General features: G+C 41.1%; 1 protein-coding gene across 2 annotated transcripts in view; it reads left to right on the top strand.

Annotated features, from left to right (window-relative positions):
• The first annotated feature begins 7,024 nt into the window (after positions 1-7,024).
• ATP6V1H (ATPase H+ transporting V1 subunit H) overlaps positions 7,025-11,325 on the top strand; it is a 47,685-nt gene continuing 43,384 nt past the window's right edge. Inside the window, exons 1-2 of one of the 2 annotated variants that reach the window (XM_062488980.1) lie at positions 7,025-7,149; positions 8,456-8,582. In XM_062488980.1, coding sequence (XP_062344964.1) covers positions 8,479-8,582 — 104 coding nt within the window. In that variant the 5' untranslated portion in view covers positions 7,025-7,149; positions 8,456-8,478. Of the gene's footprint in view, positions 7,150-8,455; positions 8,583-9,194; positions 9,343-11,325 lie in introns of those variants that run through there. The other variant, XM_062488990.1, reaches the window with a different exon arrangement.

The following is an 11,325-nucleotide window of genomic DNA, read 5'->3' as shown; positions in this document are numbered from 1 at the left end:
CGAGAAATAAAAAGGCTGTTCCTGAATCAAATTTTACAATGACCTTTCTTGGAAAGGCACCACTTATACTTAATGATGAAACTAAACCAAATCCCAGACATTGGGCTGAATGACAACAACATAAAGAGTGCTTGTCCTTACACTGATGGACAAATGTCCAGACCTCTTGCAGCTTGCCAGTTCTTCCTGCAGCCTCTACCAGTCTGGAGACAAACAGGATTATCTGCCCTCAGATATCTGCAGTGTCTCATCCCTTCAGCATGTGCCAGCTTAGAGATTAGACTTACAACTTTGTAGGTTTTAGTAAATTGCAAAGGAGAAAGACGGGCACAGAGTGGTTGAACATGCCAGAAAAACAAGCTATAACAACTACAAGACACTTTTCATCACCTCAGAGTGAATGCAGTCCAATTACAACTTGAAAGAGCAAGGAACTCAGCACACAGTTATACTCTGCAGGCAGCATCAAATAGAGATGTCTGTCTTAGGTCAGTGGTACCTGCCAATCACATGTTTTTGCTCATTGGCTGAACAGATGGCCTGCTGGTAATCCTTGCAGTGCCAGTGAAAACAGCACACAAGCCGCAGCTGTGTCTCAGGATAGAGACACACTAAATATAAGGACTAAGGCTCCAGGTAGATTATTAATAGAATTTTTGTCCCAGCTGTATAGAGGGTTGCCAGGTTTTTGCCGACATTTATTTGCTACTGTTTACATCCTTTTATCAAGCTGAAAAATATGTCTAACTCAACCATTTTTTTTCTACCAAGAGTCCAAAATTTTGGCAATTCAGCACAGTAGATACAAGGTAGATATAACACATCTGCTCACACAGCATCTCTTGTGAGAAAAGCTGCCTTGGTCACATTTCTATCCCCTTTACAGAGAAATCCAGTAAATGCTGAGGAGAAAAACTAAGAACTAGTCTTGACAAGGTAAATTGCACTAGAAGTCATCATACAGTAAACTCTGTTACAGAAAGCTGTACATAGCTCCAGTAATAAGTTGACTTTGTCAAAATTGCTGCTGAGGCTTAGAAAAACATCTTTTTTATTTTTTTTTAATTTTTTTTGTCCTCTAGCCAGGTTTGCCATCAGCAGCACTGAGCAGCTTAGTTACTTTTTTTTCCTTCAAAAAGCTAGTATTCTGACTTTATCCTTTTCTGAGAAGATGAAGTTAGAGGATATTTTTTTCTTTTTCTTTTTCCTTTTTTTTTTTCTTTTTTCTTTTTTTCATTATTTTTTCTTTTGTCTTCTAATTTAACCCTGAGGTGAGCTTTATTTCATCTGGTACTGCAGCAATTTCTGAGAGAAGAGCATTCCTTCTATACCTCCAGGTGTGGACCCCTTGTGCAGACAAAAGCTCTTGGCACAAAGCAATGGAGACTGATGGTGAAAGGAGGAGATGCTATAGGCTCAAAGAGTGGCTGGAGACTCTTCACCTTTGAATAGAGAAGGGAATGTACATGAGACAGAGACACTTGTCCCTACTCCCTAAAGTAATACATGCTACTATTTTAACCTCAGATGCATTATATCTCAAGGCTACAAACAGTACTGCACTGGACTTTCTGTTCCTGTTTTTGCAGAGCACTTCACTTCCAATTTTCTGGCATTACAGCATTGGTCCATCATACTAGGAGAAACAATAGAAAATGTATTTATTACAATAACATGTTAGTTTATATTTTGTTCAAAAAGACCACTCCTATTGCAGAGAAGTTACATGTGGTTCCTTCTCTGAACTCGTAAAACCTAATTGCAAAGAGGTGGTTCAGCAATCAGAAGGTTGCCTGTTATAACACATGCACAACTGTGGCATATAAACTTTACCAGATCCTTTGGGCCAGAGATCTGATCAATTAAAAAGAAAAATAATCCAAGTGATTTATGATCTATCAAACAAACTATATCCTAGAAGTCAGATAAGCCTATATTGGCTACAGGAAGCAGGTGTTAAAAAAGGTTACTCACAAAATAAAGTTTTCCCACCATGACACACACGATAAAATGAAGGTAAAGAGGAGAAAACAAAGACAGATAAAACAGTAAAAGTCCAGTTCAAAAGGGCCAATCTTGCTATAATTTCTCAGGACAAACATCTAACGAAGTACTCCACCTCTTTTCATATTGAAAAATCACTTCTGTTTCCATGCAAGGAGGCGTCTTCAATGAGGCCTTGTCAACCCTCCGCAATTAGGAGAGAAAAAAAACCCCTACTTTAACATTTTGTGAATTAGAAAAGTGTGCTCACTTTTCTAACCTTCTAAGCATGTTTTGCTTGGATAAATTTTCAAAGCATTTTTCCTATACATGTTAAATACTTGTGCAGACATGCAGGAGCCAGGTGATGTACAGAATGCTGAAAGGTTAAATGGCAGGTGTGCAAAACACTTCTGCAATTTGGAGAATATGTGACAGACAATGATACATTGTTCTTATTACAAGAAAGAAAGGAGAACAAAAAGCACTCTCACGATCTAGCTGTCTGTAGCTTTAGTGTGAGGATGACTCATCTGCATTAGTTTTCTAGTATTAAACTATTGAGCATTCTTATTTTTTGTGATCCAGTAAATTGATGATTTTTACTCTTGCATGCTGACATGCTTCTCACTTTTCACTCTGTTTGACACATCAATAAAGTCATCTAAACATAACAACTTCAAGTGAAGCTGCATTGCCAGAAGTAATGGACAAGCACTGATGTGACCAAAAAAAGCTAAATAAGAATTGTTTTGCATGCCTGATCTTTAAAGATAGATGCTTGCAAAAAAAAAAAAAAATAAAATAGGTGTACAGAACTTTTACAGTCTTTAGCAAGATCCAGAGAATCAACCAGCACAAATAAGGCACCATGAGATGCTCTAAGCTGATGACATGGGATAGATTTGTACTAGCTGCTGAGAAGTGCCTTTTCCTGTCATAGTGGTGACAGGCACACAAGAGAGGCTCCTGTAATAACCGTACAATTTTTCCCTTCCTCAAAGCTTTCCCTTGCAATGAAATGAAGTTCCTTCACACAGAGAGTGTCTCTTGGGACTCACACTGGTGAAAATTTTCAGATGTGCCCAAGTGTTTGAGGATGAGGGATAAGAGCACATGTGAATCTTGGTATCTTACTCACCACCCTCTGACAAGGTGGCTCAAAATTCCACTCTGCACTTGTCAAAGGAGTAACTGTCACCAGCAAAGTGTCCACTACACTATTCACCTCCTTTTCCAAACATTTCTAAGTGTGCTGAACAGAACAGACTCCAAACAGATGCTTTTTGCACTCTGTTGAAGATCCTTCTGTACTGTGAAAGCTGCTAATTTCCTCCTGCCCTCTGCTGTATGTATCTCGTTCAAGAGTTAGGAATAATGCCCAGACTTCCCCTCTTAACCCAGGAGAATTGTTGGATGAAGTACCACACCTTACACATTTTGTCTGTACACATGAAGAACCCTGCAGAGGTGTGAGACATGACTGTCCCTTACAGACCTATAGTAACCTTGTGTTAATGTTTTGCCTTTATTCCATTGCATGGCATAGAAGAATATGTAAATTAAATATATCTGTATACAGGTATATTCAGGAACAATATATTTTGTTTGCAATCTTTAACATGGCACATTGGGTTCATTACTTTGATTCCTCTGCTAGAGTTTCTATTACCTTGCCTGGAACAGATGTCATGCCTACTCTCATAGTTCCTTAAATACCCCCTGGAATCTGTGTTAAAAAAAAAAAAAAGAAACACAATCACTATCACAATTATTTCTGCCCTCTTTGCATTTCTGCTAATTCAAGAGATGCATACTTTCAATCATTATGCCTCACTCCAAGGTTACAGAAAAGTTACAGTGAAATATTTTTTTACTGCAGCCACTCAACAGCCTGGGAAATGAATAGTAAAGCCGGAGTCTAAAATTTATGATGAAGTCAGCATGCCAAATCACACCTTTGTAAACTTCTTTTCTACAGACAAATGACTATGTTGCTGTAGTATCAATTTTTTTACTGCAAATAGCAATCCATCTCCTTTTAGCCAGACTCCAGGCAGAATGGATGATGATACACTCTTGCAGGTAGTGGAATTAGGCAAAAAAAAGTCTGCTATTTTTATAAAAGACCACTGATGACCTGATGCAAATTCTAAGCAAGAGATCACATTGGGCACCACACTGCAACCATGAACTTATTATTTTCTGCTTACAGTAAGGTACTGAAACAATATTGGAAGCAGGAACTAGAGAGAACCATGGTCCTGTGCATACCTGTACTCAGGTTCAGAGTACTGTGGTACTCTTGGGTTAAGACAGAAGTGTGCTAAAGGCTGGGAAAAATATGCTGAGCAAAGAAGATTACAGCTTTTTGGATGATTTCCTTGCAATAGGTGACCCCTGGCAGAAGAAATGGCTTTGCATGTCTAAACAAGAATTTAGGACATTACCCTGCAAGACATAGGGGCACATGGTGAGGAACAACTCTGTTTGTGTTTTAAAACTGGCAGCTGGAAATGCACATTAAGAGGTGCTGATCCAATTTCCAAGGGTTTACTCAAACTGTTGGACTGAGCTTGGAAGGGTAAAGGTGGAAGAAATACCATACTTGGCCTAGGTAAGAGAAGGCAGAAAGTCATCAGTGTTTTCAGTGCTGGGACAGTTTGGGGTTTGGGCAGAAGTATCATTGTGGACAACTGAGGCAGTTTCATGGAAGAAAAGCCTTATGTGCTTAATGGTAGCTTGTAGGATCATGGTACAGGTCTTTGAAGCCTTGTTGTGGTTTAACCCCAGCTGGCAACTAAGCACCACACTGCTGCTTGCTCACTTTTGCCCATGGAATGGAGAGAAATGGAAGAGTAAAAGTAAGAAAACTTATGGTTTGAGGTAAAGACAGTTTAATAGGGAAAGAAAAAGCTGCTCATGCAAGCAAAGCAAAAAAGGTTTTCACCATTTCCCTTTTCACCAATTCACCATTTCCCTTCAGTATGCAGGTGTTTAGCCATCCCCAGGAAAGTCGGGCTCCATCATACATAGCAGGTACGTGGGAAGACAACCACCATCACTCCGAATATTTCCCCTTATTTCATCTTCTTCCCTCAGCTCTATATTCTGAGCATGATGCCATATGGTGTGGGATATCCCCTTGGTCAGTTGGGGTCACCTGTCCTGGCTGTGTCTCGTCCAAATTCCTCGTGCACCTCCAGCCTTCTCACTGGTGGGGTGGAAGAAGGAGCAGAAGAAGCCTTGGTGCTGTGTGTGTAATCCCTGCTCAGCAGTAATGAAAACATCCCTATTTTCAGCACAAATCAAAACATAGCCTCATGCTAGTTACGGTAAAGAAAACAAATCCAATCCCAGCCAAAACCAGCCCATGCCCTCATTATGAAAATTGCATTAAAAAAGCCTCAAACTTTGTTCTGTTTATCTTGCAAGACCTTTGGCTTTGGTTTCTTTATAAAATGGGTAGAGCTATACGTATCATCAGTAATGTGATTGGAAACATCAGTGGAAAAGGTGAATATGTTTATTCCAGAGACCTGGTACAAGACACAAGAGGAGTGGCAAGTGAGACATGCCATAAACAGGCAGAGCAGAAGCAGGAAATACTGAATGCCACAGGACAGAAGTTATAAACACTCTTTTAAAAGAGGAAGTAGTTAAAATAAGGCCAAATTCTAACTCTCAGTTAAGAAGCAAAAATCAGATTCAAATCAACTCAAAGTAACAGATTTTTCAAAATTGTGTGGAGATTTGTATGCTAGAGATCAGGAGCTGTGCCAGCATTTCTTATCACTGTAAGCAATGTGCAGGAACACAGATTTGTTAGATTAAACCTCCAAGTCCCACATGTTTGGTAATCCGCGGGATCACATTAATGGATGTATTTATTACAGACTAGATGACACACAGTGTGCACAGGGATTAGGAAGCTTTCTTCTGATGAAGCATAAAGAAAGGCAAATGCTGTTACTTGGACTGTATCTGGGATTTATGCTTGTGTTACGAAGAAACCAAGAGGTGTTTTTGTGGTATGAAGGAAGACCTATTTTAAAAGGAAAATTCTATGGAAGAATTATAAATCAGTGGTACAGTGACAACAACCATCCTGGAATTAAAAAAAACCCCCACCTATTGAGATTCTGGCCTGCCTAGCATAATTTAAAGAACAGTGTATCCTCTAAATTGTTTATACAGAGACACTAAAAAACTAAGTTAGCAGTAGACCAGCTCTAAGCCAGCTCTACATTGGATGTCTTGATCTGCTCACACATAAACCCCTGATTATTTTTTTTCTCCTTACATGTTAGCAGAATGACTTTTGGGGATCATTTCTGACCGGAAGTGGTATGTCCATGCACTTCAGCATGGTATGACTGGAAAACCTCACTCAGCAAATGAATGCACTGAGATTTTATTTTTCCTCTCCGAAACACAGAAGCTTAAGCCCATAGCTTCTGAAACACTTGGGCCTTTAATCTCAAGTTTCCTTCCCAGCCAGACTCGCTCTGTCTCTGTGGAAAAGCAGAGCCATTTCTGCAAACAGCACAGGTGGGCATCTGTGGGCACACACTTTATCCCGTCTTCCCAGAACGGGATTACATCCCCTGTAAAAAATCATTCACGTATACACAGGTCTTGCAGGTGGGTCAGGGCAATCCCAAGCACAAACACCGGCTGGGAAGAGAGTGGATTGAGGGCAGCTCTGAGGAGAAGGATTTGGGTGTGTTGGTTGACAAGAAGCTCAACAGGACCCGGCACTGCGCCCTCACAGCCCAGAGCGCCAACCCTGTCCTGGGCTGCACCCATGGCAGGGGTGTTGGAATCAGATGATTTTGAAGGTCCCTTCCAACCCAAGCAATCCTATGGGTTTCTGGCATGTATGGATATATGCAAAGGGTATATTTTCCAGCTCTAAACACGCCCAGGCATTAGACCAGCGCAGCCGCACGCCGGGCTCCGCGCAAGCGCGGGCGGAGTGGGATGTCCCTCGCAGGCCGCCGTCGCGCTCACGTGAGCGGCGTCACATGACGGCGGCAGCGCCGGAGCCGTCGGGTGCGCGGCGCTGCCCGGGCTGCCCGCGGCCTCCTCTCGCTCTTCTTCCTTCCTTCCCTCCCTTCCTCCCCTCTATCCTTGCACGCCCTCCGCCGCCGGCGCGCCCCTGCGGTGAGTGGGAGCTGCCCCGGGCCCTGGCGCGTTGGAGCCCGGGGTCGGGGTGTGCTGCCGCACGGCCTCTCGTGGGGGTTCTGGCGGCCCCGGGGGGATGCGAAGGGCTCCGCTGCTTCCGCGAGGGTCTGGGTTCTGCCGGGCCCCTCGGGAGGCGGCCGTACCGGTGAGCCTATGCAGGGAGCGGCAGGACCGTGCCTGGGCTTTCCCTGTCCTTGTGCCAGGCGCCTCTCTGCTTCTTCGGCTTAACTGCAGCTGGTGGGTCAGTTGGAGCCTGGAGACTTTCAGTTGTCACTGAGGGACATAGTGGTGCCGTCTGTGTGCGTGTCTGCTCACAGAAATGGTTTCAGAGGGAGGGCATTTGTCCTCCTCCGTTTGCCCAGGACAGTTCCTCATTTTTTCCCTTTCATTTGTTAGATTTGTATTTTCCCTCATGCAAGCGAGATGTGCTTGCTAGGGATAGGTTTGAATGTGCCAGTTTGCTCTTGCTTGGTGTGTAAGGGAGGCCAGAACAGTCCAGAAATAGGCTGCATGGAGAGGCTGGGAACAGTTCATGTTGTAAGGAATTCCAGCTCTAGCTGGATCTGAAGTCTCTGCCAACACACTTCTTGTTTTGGCATCAAAGTCAGGTGGAGATTAAAACCCTAAAGGAAGGAGGAAGAAGTGGTGAAGGTCACTACCTCTGGTAATGTGGTATAGCCTGATAAAGAGGTTGTGTTCGTATTTATTTTTCGGTTTGCTTTCTGTACACTGAAGATCCTGATTTTCTTGTTAAGTCTGTGTAGCATGGTTTTAGTTTATATACTTAAGTTTTGTTTTTTCCCCTGAAGTTGTAGTTTGCATTTTTCTAATGTCTAAATACTCTTAGACAAATACCTGAAGTAAATCGCTCCTAATGTGTGGGAGTGGGGAGGATATGCACTGAATTTTAACCCTGGAAAGAAGACAGGTTCTCTTATCTGTAGGGCTACTTGGATGATGTGCAGAAGAGCCCTTTAATTTCAAATAACTTGATTTCATTGTTTAAGGATTCACTAGACTGGGAGTTATTTAGTAATGGTGTGTGTCTTTTATTTTAGTAAACTTATGGATGGATTATGGTTGAGTGTGTAGGTATGTCTTATTTTTGTTTGCTTCCAATAAGCCACGTTTTAAATACTTTATAAAAACTTGGGTTTTTTTCAAAAAGTAACTAGTACAGCGTTAAGGAATGGGACACCTGAAAACAGATTTTTCTTTTTTTCAATATATTGGACAAATAGTCTGCTGTTTAATAAGAGGTCTCAAATCTGATTTGCCTTTCTAGGTGCATTGTAATTATCAGTCAAGATGGATATCCGAGGTGCTGTAGATGCTGCTGTCCCAACAAACATCATTGCTGCCAAAGCTGCTGAAGTTCGGGCAAACAAAGTAAACTGGCAGTCATATCTCCAGTAAGTAAAAAATTTCCACGTTCTTTTCCCCTTTTAAGTGTTAGACTTTTTGAGAATTTAGGCTACAGTGGAGCATTATGTTGCAGTGAAGAATGTTCTGTTTGCATGGAAGTAGTTGGAAAAAGCCTACATTAAGTGGAAGTGGCTATGGAAAATTTTTTTATGACTTATTACCAGAAGGGGAACTCTGCTTTTGTAAACTGAATGCTGTAATAGCAAATAGTATAGGTTTGCATAAATGCGTGGTAAAACTGCTTCCTCCCCCCCCCCCCCCCCCCCCCCCGCCTTATAATTCAAACACTAGTCTCAATTTTAGCCTTATTGGATGATTGCTGGGTTAAGAAGAGTTTTCAGCAATAATTGTCTTAAGTGTAGGTATGGTATATCTATTGCTGAAATGCTTTTTATGGGATTACAAACTGTGCTAGCAAAACTGGAGTAGTAATCCAGGAAAATAAGTTGTATCTTAAGTAAAGGAATGTTAATACTAGAAGACAGTTTAAGCAAGTAAATCAGGGAGTAGGCTGAAACAAATACTTCAGTCTGGGGAGAGCTGTGGTGCTGTTTCAGGCAAGCTCAGAGTTTCTTTTTGTGTGGGTATGGTGGCTCTAGGAGAAGCAAGAGGAATATTGTCCTGAGAGGAGGTAAGAGACAAGCTGAGGAAAAGTTTTATGGATGAATTAGGAAAAGGGGAGAAGAAACAAACTTTCACTACTCTGAAGTGAAATGCAACATTCTTGCAGCCTGTTCCTTGTGACAGGTAAGTATGAGAAATATTGACAAAATGTAAATTATTATTTATAATAGCAAATTACTTTATAGTTAATTGCTTTGTAACTGAAGTGGAAGAAGTCTTCTTGATTGTAGAGTCACAAACTATACTGATGATGCTTTGTGATTATCAACATTATACCACTTTAAAAAAACAGGTTTTTTTCAGATTACTGTGGTACATATAAATACATCACATATTAAATAACCTTGCAAAACTTTACACGTGTAAGCTGAGAAATGCTAACCCAGTGGAAGCTTACTAATGACTACTTGCTTTGCCCTGTCCTGTGTATTTCAGACTTGCTTATTCCATTCATTGAATTGTATTATTCTTTTCTGTATGACTGTATATCTGCATGATAAATCTACACAAAGGAACTGATCTTCTGAGAAAACTTTTTTTGTTTTTTGCTAGGCTGTTTCTAAGATGGATCAGTTCCTGGTTGAGTGGCTTTGCAGGCAAAAGAGAAAGGTTGGGGTGGTAACCTGACAGTGGCAGCTCCCAAGCACTTTTCAAACATATGAAGTGGCTTTTGCTGTTACTGTGTGCCCCTCTTATCTGTCTGATGGGAAGTGTGTCCCAGGGATACCTGACCAGCTGTTCCTGTGCTGTCCTAGCAGCAGTGAACGGCTTGTTTGCAGTTACTCGGGATGAAAGTGGGAGTACAGTTGTTCATTGTTCTCAGAAGTGAATATGAGATTCTTTCACTGCATCTCTGTAGAGCTGGTGAGAAAAATCCGTTACTTTTGTTGGTATAGGGGATGGTTCTATTTGACAAGGAGTTGTATTTGTGGAGTATTATTTGTTTGACTATGTGGTCTGCTGTTAATCGTTTTCATTCATTCTTGGGATTCTCTTTCTCTGGTGCAGTATAAGATATGGGGAGTTTTGTTTGGAAATTTGGCAGCAAATTTTTATAGAACTTCTTCTGACTAGAGGGCAGGGTTCTTTTTCAGATTTTATGTGTAGAATTTGACTTGGTTTTGTTCTGGAATCTTTGAAGGAAGAGTAAACTAGTTATTTCCTCCCTGTGAATTAGCTGGGTTTTGGAGGCTATTGTAGTGCATCTGGCTATTGTTTGTGATCCTATGAGAGAACTAGTGAGACTTTTTGATCCTTGGTGTCCTTTGTGTGTCAATAACAGTGTGTCCTCTTTTTTTATTGCTCTGAAATAAATGTAATTTTTGTGTTATATTTGCTGATAACAGCCTGGCTGTCTGGCTGAGTTGGCTTCAAGGATTAACTTGAATGGTGCCAGAGGGATTGTGGAGCATCTTGAAGATAACTAATTCTTTTGCTGAGGAGTTGCCTCATTATGAGTTATTGAAAAACATCAGCAGAACTTTTGGTGCCTCCAAAGGAAATAAACTCATACCTTGATTTGGACATGTCCTTTTTTACAATGGACTGGTTTGGATGTAATGATGTCTTTGAGGCTGAGCTTTAAGGGATTTCTTGGAAGGTCAGTCAGTGCAGTTACATTGTATTGATTCATTTCTGGAATTAAGCACATTATTAAATGAGTGGAAAGTACTTTCTTTGATGCATCTGTTCGAGACAAGTCAGAATGGTTTGGTCTGGTTTGTAGAGCAGAAGGAAAATGGGGAACTTAAAAGCACAGTTTTCTCTCTTTTGAGCTCCTTGTTCTGACTGTCTGCACTTACTGTAATAAACTTGCACATAATTATATGAAGGCATTACTTCAAGTCATCAGATATTTTTAAATTAGAGGAAATATTTTTGTTTTCACTGAGTTAACACATCGGCTCAGGTGTGACATGATTGATGCTTCTTAAACTAGAGACAGTACTTATGTAGTTGAAGAAACTATAGATAGTCTTATGTAGCTGAAGTAAAAGAATTTCACAACAAATTCTGATGAAATGTTATTTCTCCTCTGCCTGTGGCAGTTGTATGTGTATAAAGGTGCTTTAAAGATTGCATCACTTGCAACAGCATTTGACTCAG

The sequence above is a fragment of the Cinclus cinclus genome, chromosome 1, assembly GCF_963662255.1.
Source record: "Cinclus cinclus chromosome 1, bCinCin1.1, whole genome shotgun sequence".
NCBI lineage: Eukaryota > Metazoa > Chordata > Aves > Passeriformes > Cinclidae > Cinclus > Cinclus cinclus.
This window is presented reverse-complemented; position numbering and strand designations above follow the sequence as displayed.